The sequence below is a fragment of the Silene latifolia genome, chromosome 11, assembly GCF_048544455.1.
Source record: "Silene latifolia isolate original U9 population chromosome 11, ASM4854445v1, whole genome shotgun sequence".
In the NCBI taxonomy this organism is placed as follows: domain Eukaryota; kingdom Viridiplantae; phylum Streptophyta; class Magnoliopsida; order Caryophyllales; family Caryophyllaceae; genus Silene; species Silene latifolia.
In genome coordinates, this window is record NC_133536.1 from 156,530,765 (window position 1) to 156,554,047 (window position 23,283).

The 23,283-nt window shown below is 36.7% G+C and overlaps 1 protein-coding gene across 1 annotated transcript; it reads left to right on the forward strand.

The window, feature by feature from the left end:
* The first annotated feature begins 15,865 nt into the window (after positions 1-15,865).
* On the forward strand, positions 15,866-19,470 carry LOC141611986 (uncharacterized). Its single transcript, XM_074430675.1, has 4 exons — positions 15,866-15,997; positions 17,481-17,629; positions 17,858-18,145; positions 18,602-19,470. Exons 2-4 carry the CDS (start codon positions 17,495-17,497, stop codon positions 19,226-19,228), a joined length of 1,050 nt encoding a protein of 349 aa, XP_074286776.1. The 5' UTR covers positions 15,866-15,997; positions 17,481-17,494; the 3' UTR covers positions 19,229-19,470.
* The last annotated feature ends 3,813 nt before the right edge of the window (positions 19,471-23,283 follow it).

Below are 23,283 nucleotides of genomic sequence, written 5' to 3' on the forward strand. Positions count from 1 at the left end.
TATTTTCGAAATCGTTTTAAGTTTTCCGACGTAAAGTTGTACACAAACTGTCGATCAAACGCCGCGATTCCAAAACATGTTGTAGTATGATAATCATCAAGTGTTTGTTGGAGTCTCAGCAGATACTGGGTATCTACAAGGCTGTTGGTTGGGTCTTGATATTGGCTGCCCGAGTCCCTTACTTTGAGTCGTGGGTTGAGGTTGTTTTTGGCGCTATTGAGATTCATTTGAAATGTTTAAATGTCGTCTCGTGTTTTATATAACGTAATCCGTTAAATATCGTTCATTATATATATATTTTCCCCTCATGATCAAATTGTTGAGTTTCACATGTGAAGAGTCACGGGCAAGAGCACCTAAGAGGGGGAGGGGGTGAATTAGGTGTCTATTTAAAAACTTAAGCATATTGAAAGTTTCTTTTAAAACTCTAAACACTTTAAACAATGCTTAGATGAAAGGAGAAGTCGATACTTAGAACTAGAGAGTTAGAAGTATTCAACAACGATTTAGCAAGTAGAAGTTACTGTGTACTCAACAGTTGATTCTGTAGATAAAAACGTGAGTAGAGTGTGCAGCGAAAATAAAACGAAATAGACACGTCAAACGAGGTTTTTTAAAAACTGGTTCGGTCACTACTCCTCGACCTACGTCCGGCGTTATTTTATTAAACGTCTCAGAAGTAAACTCATACAAACTAAGACCACCCCGAATAAAAAAACAACTCCCCAACCTACTCCGGTTGCTAATGCTTAAAAGATACTCCGCTTCCAAGACTTTTGCTTTGGTCTACTCCGCCGAAAGACTCCGTGCTTAAAGCTACTCCGCAATAAGACTTTTGCTTTGGGCTACTCCGCCGAAAGACTCCGTGCTCAAAAGCTACTCCGCTTCGAAGACTTCATGCTTAAGGATAACTCTATCCTAAGACTCTTTTGGTTCTACCCGGATGTTACAAGACTCCACTTATCTCAATGTTGTTCACTTAATTGAACGGAGGAGATAAAGTTTAAGTACAAAACACGGGATCCTTGAACACGACTAAACGACTAGGTGCAATACAATAACTCAATAAAAGACTCAAAAGATAAATAAACAAACTTTCAAAATGATTCAAAGATTTTGAAATGATAAACGGTTTTGCAAAGTTAATTTACTCGATTGAAACCTTAAGTCTTTTTCAGTTTAAAACTCGTTATTGCACACTTGTAAAAATGAATTAAGCAAGCCATTTATAATGTCCAAGTAGTATACTTTACACATTAAAATATCTTACACTCATAAGTACAAGTGAATAAAATAATGTAAGTAGTTTTCTTGGGCAACATGTACAAGCCATCCGAATTCTTCACCAAGCAACCGTCTTCCTCAAGAAATCGGTGCCTAATATTGCAAGAAATCAGATTGTGCACACACACAAAAATAGGCTGGGTTTTTCAACAAGAAACAAGCATAAATGGTTGTGTTTATGGGAACCATAAACATTTCCATAAATGTAAAAGCAAACAACCCATTTATATTAAGTGTCTTATTGTGCAAGCAAACTCCTAAGCAAGTCATTGAAAGCTCTATATTCTTTAAAAGACTTCAAAATATTTCCAGAAAACATTTGTGAACATTCAAAGCATTTTAAAAAAGATTCAAATATTTTCAAAATATTTCTTTCAAAGACGAGCCTTAATTAACAGTTGACTGAACTGTTGTTTTTGCACCTAAACGTAAATTCGTGTTAAGCGATCACCTTACAACACATGACTTTAGCACTAATTACAATCTTCATCTTTGATCTTCATGATGACATTCTTGATAACCTTGAATTGACAATTGGAGTTTCATGCTACATGGTTAAAACTTAAGAGGCACACGATTAAATAACAATGAGATTAATTTATCTTAAGGCATCATCAACAATAACTAATCAAATTGGGTCTCTTCAATTTTCCCCTTTGATGATGGCAAGACAAATAAAATTGAGTGTGCATTCCCCCTTAATCCATGGTCAAGGTTAACAAGTCAAAACATGATCAAAATAAGATGCATAAATACATGGTCATTGAAAATTAGTCAAATTTTTCGTTAGCCTAAGTAGAACATTTAATCGCCAAGTTAACATAGTTACGGTGTACGCAAGCCTAAGAGTCATTGAATCACCACCTGTAATTTTAAACAACTTCCCACTCTTGACATCATCAAGTAGGAAGAACACATAGTCTAAATAAGGATTAGAGTTCTACAAAACAAATTGTTAAACAACTAACAACATAACCAATATTAGCAAGATATATCACAAACACAAAGCCAAGGCAAAAGGATTAGAAAGGCTTTTGTTTTTATTAGGCATTAGGCATGGTTATAGCAAAAAACTTGGTACGACATAGGCTAGGCACGACTATGAGCAAGAGATCAATCATCACCTTCTTCGGTTTTCTCTTCTCCAACCAACCCGTGAACCATCTCCAAGAGTTCTTCATTTTGACCCTTAACCTCCTTGAGTTCCTTACGCAAACCCGTCACTTCCAAACGAAGACCCGCAATCTCACTCATTTGAGCATGTTGGAGATCCAACAAGGCTTTGACATCCTTAGTGAGACGTGTCAAGGAAGACGATTGCATAGAGAAGGAGGTGACATCCGTAGCCTTCATACCCGACCAAATACGAGCAAGTTTATCACCATCAATTTTCAAGTACATTTGTGATAAAACTCCCGAGGTCATAGTGTCATACATGTGATCCACACCAAAACTAGTTGAGTCCACAATATCCATTTTCTCGAAAATGACCGATAACCACATCTCGTATGCTAACACGGTGGAACTATCAACCTTACGCTTCTCTACTATCTTAGCAAGATGATCAATGTGAAAGAGCGTCAAAGCGGGTAGGTTAATTTGAAGGTGTTTAGCAAGATAAAAGATCGTCCACATGTCTAAGCACACCACACGCACCACGGCTCTCATTACATGGAATCAAGGTTCTATAAATGAAATCGAAAAAGAACCGGTGGTTTATTTTGATTTCTCTCGGTTTGAGTGTGATAGGGGACGTAGCTTTGGGACTTAGAAACTTTGTGATGGTCAAAGAACTTATACCATCAATAGTCGGCCAACCACCCTTGGGAAATGAGGACAACCCGGATGTAGGAATACCGAGTAATTTCCCGACAATTTCGACATTGAGACACAAGGGTTTGTTATTAATAACGGCAGTAAGACTACCCGATTGGACATAGACTTTGACCGTAGTATAAAATTGAATAATCTCCGCTAAATAAACTCGGTTATAGAGCTAAGAAGACTCTCCCACTTTTGTGCATGAATTGCATCTTTAAAGAATTTAAAAGTGGGGGACGAATCATACCATTCGAGTTCATAGCACGGCCCGACTTAAAGTTTCCTTGAATGATATGCTTGCAACAATCAAAGATTTTCTTTGGAAAGCGATACCCATGAAGAATCTCGAGTGCCTTGGACTTATTCTCATCAAGAGGTTGCTCAATAGCAATCATAGCACTATTCGATTCATCGACTTCCTTTGCCATTTCCTCCACTTTTCTTTTCCTTGAGGTAACCCGACTGGACACTCTCTTTGCTTTGCCTTTCGGTTTGGGAACGGTTTTCTCCTTGAACAACTCGTCATCATTAAAGACGGCATTCAACTTCTCCGTGTTAATTTCCAATTCCACAACCGTTGCCTCACTCACGGTTTTGCCTCTCCTTTTTCGCCTTTTGTTACCAATCATATCCTTCAACTTCTCATCACTACCAACACTTTCCTTCGATTTCGATTTTGATTTCCCATTACTTTTCTCAACCGATTCCTCCACACTTTTCTCAACACTCTTTTCTTTTTCCTCACCTTTTTCAATTGATTTTTCAACAATCTTTTCTTTTTCTTTTTCATTGTTTTTCTCATTCTCCTCCGCACTTTCATTTTTCTTTTCCTCACTGTTTTTCTCTCCTTCCTTTTCGACATCCTCATCAACAATCTCCTTTTCAACTTTAATTTCCTTACCAACACCAACATCAACTTCCTAAACTTCTTGAATGATTGGATTTCCATCATCATCAACTTCACCAACAACCTGTGAGCTTCCTTATTCACCCTCAGTTTCGGTTGCATGCGACATATTCAAATCGAATTTTTGATTGAACACCCGACTTGAGAATCTCCTAGCTTCGGCCGCTGTTTTAGGACGATTAGCAACTGATTTCTTTCTTGTCATTGGGGTGTTTGGTACAAAGACTCTAGGTTTCTTTGGTGGTTTTTGATTTTGGACAGTTTTTGATCCAAGACTTTCGATTTGTGGTTCAACCGAGGTAGTTTTCGGCTTGTAGGAGTCTCGGATTTCCTTCAATGTTTTCGGCTTAGTTGATTTTGGAGGCATGATTTTTATAGTGAAAGTAAAAGTGACAGTTGGTAGAGGGATGTGTAGGACGGTTTTGGAGAATATTTGGGGAAGATGTAATTTTTTGAAATATTTGAAATTGAGAAGGGAGGTCATCATTTAAGAGTTGAAAAATCATATAGGTAGTAAATGAGGTGGATGAATAGTGTGTAGCTTTTTTTTATTTGATTGGTTGAGAGGAAGGGTGAGTGTAGCCGGTTTGGTTGGTAGTAGACGGCTAGGGACATGGGTAATGGGGAAAGTGAGATTTGATGGTTAGATGGTAATTGAGTGTATTCATGTGAACAATATCTTTACCCATTGGATTTACATGCAAATGAATCATTTAATTCATTGAGTAAAATTAACATATAATCACTTATAAAAACATGTAAACATCTACTCTAGTCAATCATTGAGGGGAAGTCGTCATAAAATTTTACGCGGAATCCAACAAACCAATTTCCAACCGAAGTTCTACGAATTATTCTCTTTCAAGCGGTTTTGTAAAAATGTCGGCTATTTGATCTTCCGTTCTACAAAATTTAAGACGAATTTGTCCTTTTTCTACATGATCACGTAAAAAATGATGTCTTATGTCAATATGCTTAGTCCTTGAGTGTTGTATAGGGTTCTTTGAAATGTTATTGGCACTAGTATTATCACATAAAATTGGAATTGAATCAAAGATAATACCATAGTCCCTTAGTTGTTGTCGAACCCAAAGAACTTGCACGCAACAGAATGCGGCACTTACGTACTCGCTTTCAGCGGTGGAAAGAGCAACGGTGTTTTGTTTCTTAGACGCCCATGAGATCAAACACGGACCTATGAAAGTAGCCATCCCGAATGTACTCTTTCGATCAACAACGCTTCCGGCATAATCTGCATCCGAGTATCCTAAAAGCTCAAAAGGACAATGTGAGGGATACCAAAGATACAAATTAGACGTTCCAACCAAGTACCTAAGAATACGTTTTACGGGAATGAAATGCGATTCTCTAGGACTAGCTTGGAAACGAGCACATAGACATACACTATATAAAATATCCGGTCGACTAGCGGTCAAATAAAGTAGTGAACCGATCATACCTCGATACATTGTTTCATCAACTTTCTTGCCATTCTCATCTTTGTCAAGCTTTGTGGATGAAACCATAGGTGTAGAGAAGGGTTTAGAATTAGTCATACCGAACTTACATAGCATCTTCTTTATGTACTTTTGTTGATGAATCATTACACCATCTTGAGTTAGCTTGATTTGAAGCCCAAGGAAGAAACCTAGTTCTCCCATCATACTCATCTCAAACTCAGATTTCATTAGTTCCGAAAAGTACAAATAAAGGAGTTCATTCGTTGCACCAAATATTATGCCATCGACATAAATCTGTACAATCAACAGTTCACCACACTGTGACTTTATGAACAATGTCTTATCAACCGATCCACGCACAAAACCATTTTCCAAAAGAAATTTTGACAAGCGATCATACCAAGCTCTTGGAGCCTGTTTTAAACCATAAAGCGCCTTGTCCAATTTAAAAACATGGTTTGGAAATTCATTGTTCATAAAACCCGGTGGTTTCTCCACAAAGACCTCTTCTTCTAAATAACCATTTAGAAGTTTTGACATCCATTTGAAAAATTTTGATGCCTTTGTGAGCTGCAAAAGCTATGATCATACGTATGGCTTCAAGCCTAGCTACTGGTGCGAAGGTTTCATTATAATCAATGCCTTCTTGTTGTTTAAATCCTTGCACCACTAGTCTAGCTTTATTCCTTACGATATTGCCTGAATCATCTAGCTTATTGCGAAAGACCCATTTGGTACCAATCACGGTACAACCAGTAGGTCTAGGGACAAGATGCCATACCTCATTCCTTTTGAATTGATTAAGTTCCTCTTGCATTTCCATCACCCAACTCGGATCTTCAAGTGCCATGGTGATGTTCGTCGGTTCAATTTGTGAGAGGAACGCATGAGATGCAAAGAAATCATTGAGGGATGATCTTGTTTTCCTTCCCGAATTCAAGTCACTGGTCAAGTTATAAATGGGGTGATATTTTTGGTGTTTCCACTTCTTTGGTACGATAAAGGATGGTGAGGCTTCTTGGGGTTCTAACTCAACAGTTCGCTCAACTGTTGGTTCTGGTTCATTTTGTGTTTGAGGGTTTATTTCTGTTTGTTTGTTTTGTTTAAGTGTACCCTCGTTCCCCCTGGATGTCGTAGCCTCATGTTGTGGTTCAAGTGGTTCTGTTCCCCCTGTCTCTTGGCCAGTTCCTTCAATCAACAGTTGATCCGACTGTTGATTCAGCTCCTCTTGTTCGTTCTCCTCATGTACATCATCCATGTCATGTCGGATCATTCCAAGCTCATAGTCCTCATCATCTTCATCATCCTCTTCCTGTGTATTAGAATGAAAAAGACTAGACTCATCAAATATGACATGCACACTTTCTTCCATTTTTATGGTTCGTTTATTATACACTTTATAAGCCTTGCTATGATCCGAATAACCGACAAATACGGCCTCATCACTACGAGCATCGAACTTACCCAAATTATCCTTTCCATTGTAGTGAACAAAACATTTGCTTCCAAAGCATTTCAAATAGGATAAATTAGGCTTTCTTCCTTTAAGCAACTTGTAGGGTGTTTTGTTAAGCATTTTTCGGATCATAACACGGTTATAAATGTGACATGATGTGTTGACGGCTTCGGCCCAAAAATTCTTTGGCAACTTACTACTAATGAGCATAGTCCTAGCCATATTTTCAAGTGTATGGTTCATACGCTCTACAACCCCGTTTTGTTGAGGTGTAGCACACGCGGAAAAGTTATGGCTAATACCGTGCTCATCACAATAAGTAATAAATGAGGAATTTTCAAATTCGGTTCCATGGTCGGATCTCAAAGATATGAGCTTTTTATCAAACTTGTTTTGGACCTTTTTCAACCAAATTAAAAATTCATCAAATACTTCATCTTTAAAACTCAAGTAGAGAAGCCAAACAAATCGTGAAAAATCGTCAACAATCACACATAAGAAACGACTACCTCCTTTACTTCTAACACGCATTGGACCAAATAGATCAATATAAAGTAACTCAAGAGGTTTAGATGTACTAACGAACTTTTTGGATTTAAAGGAGCTTCTTACTTGCTTCCCCTTAGCACAATCATCACACAAACTATTAAAGTCGAATTTTATGTTAGGAATGTCATCGACTAAGTCAAGTCGCTTAAGGGTGTTCAATGTTCTAGCATTTACGTGACCTAATCTCTTATGCCAAAGCCACGGGTCGTTCTTTTTCAAAGCACTCATACAAGACATGGTACGACTAGACAATGCAAAAAGATTAGTCAAGTAAACATCTTTAACACGTTTTCCTTCTAGAACAACTTCCCTTGTATTACCATCTAAGACACGACATTCACTAGCACAAAATTCAACAATATTACCATTATCACACAATTGAGATATGCTAAGGAGATTATGCTTTAAACCTTTGACAAGCAACACTTTGTCGACACATTGTGACGATGACTTACCAACCTTTCCGATTGCAATAATTTCACCTTTCTTATTGTCACCAAACATCACGATGCCACCATTGTAGGCTTCTAGTGAGAGAAATTGGTTTCTACTTCTCGTCATATGACATGAACATCCACTATGTCCAAGTACCAATTGTTGCTGCCTCTCACTAATGCCTATAAGAAATCAAGAGGTTAGTTTAGGAATCCAAACAAATTTGGATCCCTTCTTGTGAGTTGCATTGTTAATCAAATCTTTGCGAACCCACTCCTTTTTAGTAACCTTGATGTTTCTATTTAAGTCGTTTATTCTGTTAGGACAACCATTAAATACATGACCGGTCTTAACACAAAAGTTGTAAATAATATATTCAGGAGGCCTGCATATTTTCTCCTTCGAAAATCAGTCTTGCTTGGTTCCTGGTTTCGGAAGTTACATTTCACTGAACTGTTACTTTTGAAACCAAGTCCAGCTTTCTCTTCAGATTTTTGGGACTGATTTATGAGCGAGTCTAAAATGTTTTGACTACCTTCTCATTTCTTGTAAAACTCTTTTGCATCATGCAACTCTTTGGTCAATGTTTCAATTTTAGCAAGATGGTCAAGATTTAGTTTGCATACTTTGTCGAAAGCGGATTTAGCATGACTACATTCATCACTAAGCAACATAGCAATTTGTTCAAGTTGGTTATTATCATGTCGACACGAGGTAAGGTCAACTAGCAGTGAGTCTCGTTCTTTAATCAAAATATCAACTTGAATAATTAAAGACTCGTTTTCTTTTTCAACATTAGAAACAACAGTTGAGGCAACTGTTGCTTTTGACGAGCTAGCAATATTCTTGAGAACAAGGTTTTCTTTTCTCAATTTCTTAATTTCTTTTCTGAGTGATGGAATGATGTTACTTTTTTTTTATCTCGTCTAGACACTCTCTAAGACCAACATTTTCTTCAGCAATTTCCTCAATTTGAGTTTGCAAGTCGTAGAGGTTATCATTTTTAGCAAGACTCTTATCAAGTACATCATCAAACATCAAACAAAGCTTTTCTTTAGAAAGAGTTCTCACCTTGTTCTTGAGATTCATTACCTTGGTGTCGGAGTCATCGCTGGAGTCGTCGGAATTAGCCATTAGACAGAGTGCGGATTCTTTCTTTGAATACTTGGGTCCGTTAAGATCAAGACGAGTTGTCATACAAACTTTGGCATCTAATTCTTCCTCAAGGACTTCATCCTCATCGGAATCAGATACACCCCATATTGCAGACATGACTTTATGCTTAAAATCTTTCTTTGCAAAATCTCATTTTTCTCTAGATTTGAACTTATTCCATTTGAGGCAATCTTTGATAAGGTGACCTTTCTCACCACATTTGAAACAAGCCACCGTGGAATAAGATCTCTTCTTTTGAAAACGTTTTCTATTAGCATTGTTGAACTTCTTAGGATTGTGACTATTGATCATATCCGCCTTGTTACGTGAGTACATGGCTTGTTCGTCATCTCCATCATCTTCCTCATCACTTGAGGTTGATTTGAGAGCGAAACCTCTAGCTTTGGAACTTTCACCCGAGCTTTTTGCGAGACTTAACTCGTGTGCCATGAGTGAACCCATTAGCTCATTGAGGGACAATTTGGACAGACCTTTAGCCTCCTCAATAGCCGTCACCTTCGGTTGCCATTTATCACTTAGGCTATGTAGGATCTTTCGGACTATATCCTCGGATTTGAACTCTCTACCTAGATCCTTAAGTTCATTGACAATACTAGAAAAGCGAGAAGAAAGACAATTGATTGACTCATCTTTCATCATATTGAACATCTCATATTGTTGCATGAGAAGGTCAATACGATGCTTCTTGACTTGAGACGTTCCTTCATATGCAAGGTTTAAGGTGTCCCAAATCTCTTTAGCCGAGGTACATCCGGAGATGCGATTGATATCTTGTTCACCGATGCCATATTGAAGAATGGACATGGCTTTAGAATTTTTCTCGACTTTACGATAGTCAGCCTCGACATAACTATCCTCACTTTTTACGGCACTGTTCCCATCAGAGTCAGTAACCGTTATAGCAAGGGGACCCTTTTGAATAATGACCCAACACTCATAATCCGTACTTTTGACGTAGTGTTCCATACGGTGCTTCCACCAGGAGTAGTTATCCCCTTTGAAGATAGGGTACTTAGTATGTTTCCCGTCCATGACTATAGGATCAACTCTCTGGTAATTAACCAGCTATCAAAAGCACAAGGCTCTGATACCAATTGAAGAGTCACGGGCAAAAGCGTCTAAGAGGGGGAGGGGGTGAATTAGGTGTCTATTTAAAAATTTAAGCTTAATGAAAGCTTCTTTTAAAACTCTTAAACACTTTAAACAATGCTTAGATGAAAGGAGAAGTCGATACTTAGAACTAGAGAGTTAGAAGTATTCAACAACGATTCAGCAAGCAGAAGTTACAGTGTACTCAACAGTTGATTCTGTAGATAAAAACGTGAGTAGAGTGTGCAGCGGAAATAAAACGAAATAGACACGACAAACGAGGTTTTTTAAAAACTGGTTCGGTCACTACTCCGCGACCTACGTCCAGCGTTATTTTATTAAACGTCTCAGAAGTAAACTCATACAAACTAAGACCACCCCGAATAATAAAACAACTCCCCAACCTACTCCGGTTGCTAATGCTTAAAAGATACTCCACTTCCAAGACTTTTGCTTTGGGCTACTCCGCCGAAAGACTCCGTGCTTAAAGCTACTCCGCAATAAGACTTTTGTTTTGGGCTACTCCGCCGAAAGACTCCGTGCTCAAAAGCTACTCCGCTTCGAAGACTTCATGCTTAAGGATAACTCTATCCTACGACTCTTTTGGTTCTACCTGGTTGTTACAAGACTCCACTTATCTCAATGTTGTTCACTTAATTGAACGGATGAGATAAAGTTTAAGTACAAAACACGGGATCCTTGAACACGACTAAACGATTAGGTGCAATACAATAACTCAATAAAAGACTCAAAAGATAAATAAACAAACTTTCAAAATGATTCAAAGATTTTGAAATGATAAACGGTTTTGCAAAGTTAATTTACTCGATTGAAAACTTAAGTCTTTTTCAGTTTAAAACTCGTTATTGCACACTTGTAAAAATGAATTAAGCAAGCTATTTATAATGTCCAAGTAGTATACTTTACACATTAAAATATCTTACACTCATAAGTACAAGTGAATAAAATAATGTAAGTAGTTTGCTTGGGCAACATGCACAAGCCATCTGAATTCTTCACCAAGCAACCGTCTTCCTCAAGAAATCGGTGCCTAAGATTGCAAGAAATCAGATTGTGCACACACACAAAAATTGGCTGGGTTTTCCAACAAGAAACAAGCATAAATGGTTGTTTATGGGAACCATAAACATTTCCATAAATGTAAAAGCAAACAACCCATTTATATTAAGTGTCTTATTGTGCAAGCAAACTCCTTAGCAAGTCATTGAAAGCTCTATATTCTTTAAAAGACTTCAAAATATTTCCAGAAAACATTTGTGAGCATTGAAAGCATTTTAAAAAAGATTCAAATATTTTCGAAATATTTCTTTCAAAGACGAGCCTTAATTAACAGTTGACTGAACTGTTGTTTTTGCACCTAAACGTAAATTCGTGTTAAGCGATCACCTTACAACACATGACTTTGGCACTAATGACAATCTTCATCTTTGATCTTCATGATGACATTCTTGATAACCTTGAATTAACAATTGGAGCTTCATGCTACATGGTTAAAACTTAAGAGGCACGCGATTAAATAACAATGAGATTAATTTGTCTTAAGGCATCATCAACAATAACTAATCAAATTGGGTCTCTTCAACATGATTTAATGGTTGGATTTTACATGAGTAATATGTTGGGTTTAACATGTCTTGTTTGTTGGGCTTAATGTGATTCAATTATTGGGCTTCTTATAGTTTGTTTATTGCGCTCATAAATGAGTCAGTTGGACTTGGTCACATTTTATTCCGTAAATCTCACATAACGTAAATTATTCATTATCGCTTGTTATATTTTATTTAACCTGCATGTTAAATTGTGAAGTGGAATATTTATTAATATAATACATGTATGAAATATTTATTTTAAATAGTTACTTGTGAGGGGCCGTACTCTTGACAATATCTAGTATTGTTGGGTTGTGAGAGTCTTGGTCCTATCGGATACTAGGGGTGAGCTATAAGCCCTCTAGTTGCGATATGATAGTCGGGATTGATGTTCACATCCGTACTTATGGTGAGATGCAAGCCATAAGTATGAATGTGACATTAATAATCTCGTCCCTGATACTTGTTTGTTGTATTTGGCCATATTTTTAAAGGTAACCGCTGAGTCAGATGCTTGTTTGTTGTACCTCGGACATGTTTTAAAGGTAACCTCTGAGTCGGGTACTTGTTTGTTGTATTTGGTCATGTTTCAAAGGTAACCGCTGAGCCAGATACTTGTTTGTTGTACCTCGGACATGTTTTAAAGGTAACCTCTGAGTCGGGTACTTGTTTGTAGTATTTGGACATGTTTTAAAGGTAACCGCTGAACCAGATACTTTATATGTGGTGTCTCGGACATGTTTTAAAGGTAACCTCTGAGTCGGACACTTGTTTGTAGTATTTGGACATGTTTTAAAGGTAACCGCTGAGCCAGATACTTTATGTGTTGTACCTCGGACATGTTTTAAAGGTAACCTCTGAGTCGGTCACTTGTTTGTAGTATTTGGACATGCTTTAAAGGTAACCGCTGAGCCAGATACTTTATGTGTTGTGCCTCGGGCATGTTTTAAAGGTAACCTCTGAGTCGGACACTTGTTTTTAATATTTGGACATGTTTGAAAGGTAACCGCTGAGCCAGATACTTTATGTGTTGTGTCTCGGACATGTTTTAAAGGTAACCTCTGAGTCGGGCACTTGTTTGTAGTATTTGGACATGTTTTAAAGGTAACCGCTGAGCCAGATACTTTATGTGTTGTGCCTCGGACATGTTTTAAAGGTAACCTCTGAGTCGAACACTTGTTTGTAGTTTTTGGACATGTTTTAAAGGTAACCGCTGAGGCAGATACTTTATTTGTTGTGCCTCGGACATGTTTTAAAGGTAACCTCTGAGTCGGGCACTTGTTTGTAATATTTGGACATGTTTTAAAGGTAACCGCTGAGCCAGATACTTTAGAGATCGTGCCTTGGACATGTTTTAAAGGTAACCGCTGAGTCAAGGTACTTAAGGATTTGTGTCTCGGACATGCTTTAAAGGTAGCCTCTGAGCCGGATGCTTTGCTTTATATGTGATGTTAGTTGTCCCATTTCGTGTATTGCATGTTATTTGGCTTTCAAAGTTCATGACTAAGGTTTCCATTCACTTGTATTATGATGTTAATCTTGTTTATCCGTGACATATGATATTCTATCGTGTTTATAGTTGTATTATCATTTATGACGTTTTGGTTGGATTGTCTCTAATATATGTATCATATACCTTATCTATGATTCACTACGCATGTTTTGAATGTTAGTCTCATGTCTCAGTTCTTGCATCAAATAGTTATATTTATGGTGTTCGAATGTGTTTCTGTTTATCTGTGTTTCGACATTTTGTAGCTGGGAGAACCTTGAGTTACTCCCCACTGACTGTGGCGTTCATGTTTACATGAATGACAGGTTTTAGCTGGTGCATTTATGGGGTGAAGACACGTGTGAGCTAGCGAGCACCTTGGACTAGTAGTCGGTTTAGTAGGATTGCTTAGACTCACCTTTTATATTTTTGTCATTCGAGGGATATATTTTCCCCCACCTTTGACTATCACGTTTGTATAAACTTAACTTTATTTCCACATTCTTTATTTATGTTTTAGATTTTAATGAACTTGCGCTTTAAACTTTAAAAGTTTCAAAAATTCCCTAAAATTCCGCATTTTATTATTGTTTTTATCTTACCATTATTGCGGGGATTCACATTCCAAGTACTTTTGAAAAGTTTTGAAATGTTTTATTTTCAAAATCGTTTTACGTTTTCCGACGTATAGTTGTACAAAACTGTCGATCAAACGCTGCGATTCCTAAACATGTTGTAGTTCGATAACCATCGGGTGTTTGTTGGAGACTTGACAGATACTGGGTATCTACACTTGTGTATTTTGAGTGTCACTTACTTATAATTAGAATAATTTTATTTTATTAAAATAAATTTAATGTACTTATATTAGGGTTTTTATTAAAATATTAAGAAATCTACTTTTATTAGGATAACTTTATTAAATTTGTTTCAAAATCTACTCTTATTAGGAATTCTAAGAAAATTGGTCTTTCTAATATCGTTCAAGAATTTTCTATTCTATATATATGTATTGATTGATTAGAGGGGTAATGAGAACAAAGGATAATAATAATAATAATAATAATAATAATAATAATAATAATAATAATAATAATAATAATAATAATAGTATTAGTGGAGCATCCATCCATCCCACCAAAATTGGAGGTGGAGCATCTAGCCATCCCCACCCAAGTTGGCATAACAGATGCATGAATTCAACGCAAACTACAGATACTTTCATGCCATTACAGTAGAATATACAAGTAAAAGGGTAGACATAGTCTAGTCTTGCAATAAACACACGTTTTATTCCAAATTGTCAATGTCAAATTAGGCGTGTGGGCAGCACGACACCAACTCTTTCTATCTATCTCTTCTCCCTCTCATATTCCTTTGCATTTCCACGGCCAAATTGACAAATTGGTAAAAAAAGTAAGGGGTGGTGGACAAATTGGTAAAAAAAGTTTCTTTTTGGACAAATTGGTAAAAAAAAAATAGAGGATTGGACAAATACACCAAAAAAAGAATTGTAATCCAATTAATTAGCACAAATTATCATTTAAGACGGGTTTGTCCGTATTAAGTTTAATACGGGTCAAATAGTCCGAACAAAACAAAAGCAAAATGCATGATAAAAACGCAACAAATTTGTCTTATATGCACACGTGAGATATACTCGACCCGTTTTAATCTTAAGACGGATATAGTTGTTTATGGGTTCTAAAGTCAATTTCGGACTTGTTGGTTTCGGATCGGATTATTTCGGTTCAGGTCATTTTCGGGCCAACTATTATCAAGTTATTTGTGGCTAATAACTCGTTTGACTCGACTTGGCGTGAAAATGACCCGAATTTTCTTGACATGTAAATGACCCGACCCGAAATGACCCGATCCAAGATCACCCAACCCAAAAAATGAGCCGACAAAATCTAACTTTAATTTAACCATAAAAACTTGAAATGACTTTTTTTATCTTAATCATTGACCCGAAAGTGAGCCGAAAAATATATCGCACATACCCGAAACCGAAAATGACTCGACCCGAATAAACCCGAAAAAAATGCGAAACCGAACTAACTCGACATGCGCTGGCCTGACCCGTTTGCCAGATGTACCGAATAAACCCAACCCGAACTAAATCCCCGAAACCCGAATTAACCCAGCCCACTGTAACCCGACCCGAATATTTATTGTTGCAAACCGGTTATAATCCATGAATAACTTGATATTAGTTGGCCCGAAAAGGACCTCAACCCGAGATAACCCGACCCGATTCGAAACTAGTAAACCCGAAAGTGACTTGATCTGAACCCTTAAACAACTATATCCGTCTTAATATTAAAACGGGTCGTGTATATCTTATTGCATTTTTCTCATGCATTTTGTTTTTGTTTTATTCCGACTACTTGACCCGTATTAAACTTAATACGGATATACCCCGTAAATGATCATTTGTGCTAATTATTTGGATAATCATTTCTTTTTTTGGTGTATTTGTCCATCCCTTCATTTTTTTTTTACCAAATTGTCCAAAATAAAACTTTTTTTACCAAATTGTCCATTACTCCTTACTTTTTTTACCAATTTGTCAATTTGGCCGCATTTCCACCCACCTAACCAACCCAACCCAACCCAACCCCCAATTATTCATTCTTCATTCTTTCTTATTTTCATTTTCATACCACATTCCCATTCTTTCTTCAATTATACTCTCCTTTTCTTCATTGCTTCCAGGTTTCCTTTTTTTCTCCCTTTTTTTTTTGAATTTCATTTTATAGTTTCCCATATTATTTGTCATTATTCAATCTGTTTCTCATTTGTCAACGTTAATCGGGGTATTGTGGGTTTATTCTTATTGGGATTTGATTTATGAGTAATTAGGTCTGCTATGGTGTAGTCTTCTATTAACATCATTATGTTTTGGATTCCCTATTACTCCCTTTGTCTCGTTCATTGTTGTCACGAGTATTTTAATCATAGTTAAACAAATTAAATTTAATTTTGGCTTATTGTTTTGCTGGCTATTACGAGTACTTCATTGTTGAATCACTCAATTAAATACTTTAATATTTTTAAATTAGCTTATTTACTTTTGTGTTTTCTGATCTGGGTACTGATTCAGCTTTGATTTTGGTTTTCTGGAATTCAGAATATTGATTAATAAGCTTTAGCATAGTAGGATCTTGATGATGTTTGGGATAAAATATGAATGACGATTTTGGATGATCATCAGGAATATTTAGTTGGATTGATGACTACGCTTAGGACAACACTATTTCCCTATATCCAATCGGATCAAATAATTTTCCCATATCAAATCGAATCTTAATTGATATTGGTGATTCCTTTTCTATCTATATGATATGATGGCGAGCGTAAGCATAAGCTCTTAAACCGGGACTCTGATATTCCTTTCAAACATCATCACTCTCATCGACCTTACCCCTTCCCCTACCGTTTACATCAGCCCTTAAGGCAATTGATTACGTTATTCTTGTTATTCTTCTACTCTCATGTCTCAAGGTATCAACTTTGAAATTGAGCTTTAGGATCTATGCTATTTTTCTTTGGTAATTCCGTATTGGTAGACAGAGGGCTGATTTAAATGAATAGCTGGTTTCATGAATTATACAGTACTAGCTTTTTCCCGTTTGCCTCCTCCATCAATCGTTAACAAATTTTTTCCCCCTTTTATTTTTCACTTTTTCGTTTCTATATTTTCGCATTTTGAGGTGTGCGTTCACCCATGGACGGTTCTAAAGGATGATTCATGTCAGCCGACCCCAAATCATTTTCGGATTAAGGCTTTGATGTTGTTGTTGTTGTTGTTGTTGTCGTGTTATGTCTTTCACCATTTTCTAATATCTGTGAGGGGTGTAAATACTTTTAAAGGTCAATTTTTTGTTTCTTTCTTTTGTTACTCGACAATATAACCCGGATAGGATGACTAACTTCACCTTTTATATTTATAAAGTTACTCAGACTTTTATGTTTTGACAATCATTCTACTTTTAGTCACATGTTGTTTGTGTTGTACCAAAGGCTTGATACATGCTAAACTTTTTGTACACTTTGTTAGTGTCTTCTGATTACCCAATTCGAAAACATAGAATTCAGCTAATTGAGGCTTTGAATGCTGAGTTATATTTTCCTTATTTGGTATCTTGTTCCTGCATCATAGAAATGTTGACCTCAGCTTTCATTCCATTTTTACCAGCTTTCGTCGGACACATGGATTTTTGCTTCAGAGAACTAGCAGGAGAGTCAATTCCGGAAGACCATGATTTTCAACGATGCCCCTTTTTAAGGAATATCAATGAGCCAACAAATTTATCTTTCGCATCTTCGCTGGACTTTTCTCTACCTGTATGTCATGTCTTTTCGAGAAATCTACTGGAATGATTTCGCATTTAAAATGTATCTTCATGATTAAGAAAATGTCAGTATTTTGATTTTTGACATTGATCTAGCTTAAATTGTTTCACTTACCCTGTTGCTTCCTTTGTATAATATTCCGCTTTCTTCTTACATGGTGCTAACTTGTTTCACTCATTTTGTTATTTCTGACGCATTTCATTTGTTGTGTTTGCATAGGTACGTGGAGCCAAAGGTCCAATTTTTGAAGATGGCCCCAATTTTGACACGGCGTTCAGGTTATTTCACGGACAAGATGGAGTTGTCCCGCTTTCTGGGAGATCATTTGTGCGGTCTGAGAATCTAGAACATGGCCCACCTGCTCCTCAGTTTAACCCATTAGCTGCGAAGGCTGCCACCATCAGCCTCTCAGGTTTTTCTGGAGGTCTCTTCGGTTTTGATGCATTCTCTGAGAAGTGGAAAAACCAACAGAAGAAGTCTCAATCATCGAAGAAGAATTCTTCAAAGGTAATTTAAGTTGTTTCCATTTCCAATGAAGCCATGGGCTCTCTATCATCCTGGCTCCAGATTGTGATGGAATAATGCAAAATGACTTGCTAATCAATTGGATTTCATTTTATGTCGAGCAACCATTAGAAGCAATTTTCATTATATGGGTTATCTGGATCCCGAAAACAATATCCTGTCACAGGGCTAAGGTTGTGAATGTCTGATCCCTCCTTACCCCGTCATTTACGGGACCGAATCTATATTTGGTGAAACAAACTAGGCTTTTATGTTATTCTGCATCATATGAAATCAAAATGTCCTTATTTAAAATTTATTTCATCTTGTCAGTTGTCACACACGACACCTCTTGACTATTAAATCTCATAATCGCTGCGACGGACAGGTGAAACATAGTTTTGATCCTGTATTTCTCCAGCAACTTCTCTAACTTGTTGATTATATCTATATTTCCAGGGAGGAGACGGAAAGCACGAGTCATTGAGTAACGAATGGCTACTAACAGGGAACTGTCCAATTGCCAAGTCGTATAGGGCCGTGAGTAGTGTTGTACCTCTAGTAGCAAAGGTTTTTCAGCCTCCTCCCGGAGTAATCATCAAGTGCCCACCAGCCATTGTTGCAGCTCGGGCGGCAATATCTAAGACTGCCTTTGCAAAAAACCTTCGGCCTCAACCTTTACCTAATAAAATACTTGCGATTGGACTCTTGGGTATGGCAGTAAATGTGCCATTGGGTATATGGAGAGAGCATACCAAGAAGTTTTCACCTTCTTGGTTTGCCGCTGTTCATGCAGCAGTCCCATTCATAGGCATGCTTAGGAAATGTGTCTTAATGCCCAAGAGTGCCATGGCTTTTACTATTGGAGCTTCAATTCTCGGTCAGGTCATTGGGTCAAGGGCTGAACGGTACCGTCTCAAGGCCAAAGCTGCAAATAAGCTGACCCTATCAGAAACTCCTGCGAAAACTCTGCAGGTTGTCACAGTGAACAGTGTTGGCGGTTGTGGCGACATGATGAAGTGGGATCCGCTCTCTCTTCATGTCAGTGAGCCTGCCTCGTCCCCTGCTGTCTGCTGTGCAGCCTGATCAATGGCTATTATTATATGTGATACCTGTGCCGTATTTGTATTATAATTGGAAGTATAATTTAAGTTCTGTTGGCCTGCACTCGGAATGCTGTCTGCCAAAATTCTCTTTTTTTTATTTCTTTCTTTTTTTTATCTGGAACAGTTGAGACAATTGTGCGTGATTAAAATAAAAACGGTGTTTGTGATAATACATAGCAGGTCATTATCATTATATATATATATATGGATTTTTGTTGTAAATGGTGTTAGGACAGTTTTGAGGTTTTGACATTTGATGCTGGCCCTTGTCGAGTACTGTCACGATGTTAACGAAGTCAGTCAAGTGTTTAACCAACTGCATCGGTGTAAACTTATACTACCTGTTTAATATCTGCTGTTATCAGAACATGAACTCAATAGTTCTCAATAGATGTGGCGTATAGCACAAGTATGGGAGGTCGTAAGTTGTACTATGATGGTCTTGTTTCAGTGAAACTGGTACACCATCCCCAAATTTGCCATTTCTGTCCATTAAGCACTCCTTGGGTCCATTTGTTTGTTCTTCATGTTTCTAGTTCAAATAACTCATTAAAATTATTTTCAAATCCTTTGAAAGATGGCTTTTACTGACAGACATTATCATTACCATGAATAATATAAAACCTAGTTATATATTTGTCGCTGTTTGAAAAAACATTAAGTGCTTTACATTAATGTTAAATGTAAAACTATTTCACAAATTACAGTAGTTGCGAATCTAATTCCGAAAGATCTTAACTCTTAAGAGGCTTGGAAAAATATGTGGTCGAGTCTGAAGAGCTGCACAAGGCCGTCTGGGAAATTATGGGGCCACGAATCTAATTCCGAAAGATCTTAACTCTTAAGAGGCTTGGAAAAATATGTGGTCCAGTCTGAAGAGCTGCACAAGGCCGTCTGGGAAATTATGGGGGCCCTGTGCAAAATTTAAAATTCGGCCCCTTAAAAAATACAAAATAATTATAAATACAATTTATGCTACAAACGTCTTTTCGGTAAACCAAATTTTGTTTTGTTAAAATATGATTAAGAGGATGATAAAGTTTAAAAAGTATTTACTCAAATTCTTTAACTTTTTAATTCTTGCTATAAATAAAGACAAATTATTTTTGAAGATATTAAAAACAAATAGTCCTATAATTTTGGGGTTTGTAGAATTTATATATTGCATGATAACTATGTTGTGAACAGAAAGATCGACCAGACTTTTTTTTTTGTCTCTTTAGTATAGCAATGGGCATTTAGGGGCTTCAAAAATGTCGGGGTTATGTTCGGCTGCACCACTTGAACATCCTTAAAGACGGTCCTGGAGCTGCAAATAATAATATTTTCAATTTTTTTTGTATAGTGGTGGAGAGTCTCCCTTCGTCCCGATCAATGGTTATCTATTTCAATTTGGGGTTGTTTTAGTGAATAGTTATCTATTTTTTTATTTGGCCATTTTTTGTAGGCATCTTTCAATGTACATGTGGGTTATAGGTCTTGTGTAGTTCAAATTCACTCATTTCTTTTTCCTTAGTCTTTGTGCCAAAAATAATAGATAATTATTGATCGAGACGGAGTAAGTAATATTTTCAATTTTGTTTTTTTTTTTGTATAGTGGTCGATGTCTAGCTTTGAAAGGGCATGATTAGTTGGTATTGCTTCTTGAGTCAACATCCCATACCAATAACATAGCCTAAAACTTGGTAAGAATATTATATGCATATGTCGCGTATGTGACTCTTGTAGTAAGGTTATTTTCATCACTTCATTTAAGTTCAGTTCAGTTTAATTTTTATAAGTTCAGTTCTTATAAATTCAGTTTAGTTTCTATAATTCGATTCGGTTCAAATTTCTTATAAGTTAAGTTCGATTCAAATTCACCTATAAGTTCGATTCGATTCGATTCGGTTTATAAGTTCGATTCAAATTTCATATAAGTTAAGTTCGGTTAAATTTCCTATAAATTCGATTCGATTCATATAAGTTCGGTTCAAATTCATATAAGCTCAGTTTAGACAAGTTCATACAACTTATATTAACTACAAATTCATACCCGTTTTCTGATTGAAAAAAAAAAATTAGTACACTTTTCATTTAGATCAATGCAAAAAAAATAAAAATAAAAACCAAAAAAGCCAGCCAAAGAGAACCTCTCTCTAACAAAATCTAGAGAGAGGAGAAATCCCAAAATAAAAAAAGAAAAATTAGTTCAAAAACGATCGGAACTAACAGAGGAATTCACACTTAGGGCTCGCTTGGAATGAGAGTAATTATTAAGGGAGTAATAGACCTAAAATGAACTAAAAAATGAAGGGAAGGGGTGAGGATGAGAGATAGAAATGGGGAAATATGGTGTAATAGTTCATCCATTAGGGGAGTAAGTAATTGTTACCTACCTCCCCCTCAAGTAATTATTACTCCCCTAATGGAGGAACTATTACACTATATTTCTCCATTTCTATCCATTTCTATCTCTCATCCTCATCCCTTCCCTCCATTTTTTAGTTCATTTTAGCTCTATTATTCCCTTAATAACTACTCCCATTTCAAACGAGCCTTTAGCCTTAATCTCCATTTCGCCCCTTCTAATAATCATCTTTCCTTATTCCTTACTAAAAATGCTCATTTTCAGAGACAAACAAGAACCGATCTAGTGGTAAGAGGCGATGGTTGCGATGGCGGCATGGTGGTTTCCATTGCCTTTATCGTTTCCGTCTCAGGATCTTTGGTGTCGTGGTGGCAGAGACAAACTTGCATTCTACTCGGCTTGTTGGCTCCTAGATCTCCAAGTTGAGCGCCTTCCTTTGGATCCCACTTTCTGCTTCTCAAGCCGGTCAGTGGTGGTTGGATATCGGTGGCTATTTATTCATCTCATAGGTTAATTTTTTCATATGTAAGTAGTCAGTCCTCTCTCAATTTGTTGTTGGTTGAGGTTTTGCTCTTATTAAATTCAATCAATCCGCCTTGTCCGTCAATTTCTTTAATTGTGGACATTGATTTGCTCTCCACTTTAGTCCGTAGAACTTTTATTAGTCTATTGTCTACTTTAAAGAATTTTCGGATATAGGTTTTACCCAAGCTAAAATCTCTTTAGTTTTTCTCTGTTCGGATCAGATTGTTCATTGTAGCTCAGTGAAGTTGTTTTTGGACTGGCATCTTTTAATCAAGAGCCATGTTTTATCAATTACAATACTTTTAGCTTGTTGGTCCTTTGTTGTTATGGTTATAGTTTTATCGAGAATATTTCTATCTTGGCTATTGTTATTGTGTTGTACCTTTCTGGTCAAATGCCTTTTGGGTCCATTTTAGCCGTTGCCATTTGTGATGCTTTCTATAACCTCTGTAGTTTTCCTTATTTACCAATAATTTGTCTAGAAATTTTGATTTATACAGATGGTCAAATTTTTGCTTTCTTTAGACTTAATTGGGGCTGTGAAACAGTTAGAAGCATAGTTTGTTTTTGCCTCCGTGGATTCAGTTGTGAAGATATAATTGCATATGACATAATAGCATGTGAACTCATTTGTTTGTGGTCGCTTAGTGCAGTGTCAAACCCGGGTTAAGACACAGAAATATTTGAGCTTCCAAAGAGAGGTTCAGAGAGAATCCAGTAGGACACAATGAGCTTCTAAAATCTGTTTAAACTAGTAAATGAACTCCTAAAATCTTGAAATTTGGAGACAATCTACTATGATATCTTAACTAAAAACTAACAAAATTTGATGAGGTTTAGATAACCAAAAGTAATTTAAATAAATTGTTCAACTGAATCTGACAGATGCAATCCTGACAGAATCAAACTCAGGTTTGTGTTGGGACTATTTTTGTGAAGTAGTTTTCTGAAAATAAGATACAACAAGATAAAGAAAAAGGGATATAATCATCAACTTGATTTTCCACAGCTCAACAAAGGAAAAGAAAGTTAATAATTTGGCAAATCTAAGTTCAATCCCACAGATAAACACAGGAATTAAGACTTAAACTTGAACAACACAACTGAAATGATTCACAGTCTGAGCACAGAATCAAGTCACTTATGCCAACAGGGAATTG

Bases quoted from the DNA above. Each gene is read 5' to 3' on its own strand.
- LOC141611986 (XM_074430675.1), top strand. From the start codon at position 17,495: ATGGATTTTTGCTTCAGAGAACTAGCAGGAGAGTCAATTCCGGAAGAC. The intron at 17,630-17,857 runs GTATGTCATGTC...GTGTTTGCATAG, and splicing joins CGCTGGACTTTTCTCTACCT to GTACGTGGAGCCAAAGGTCC. The intron at 18,146-18,601 runs GTAATTTAAGTT...CTATATTTCCAG, and splicing joins CGAAGAAGAATTCTTCAAAG to GGAGGAGACGGAAAGCACGA.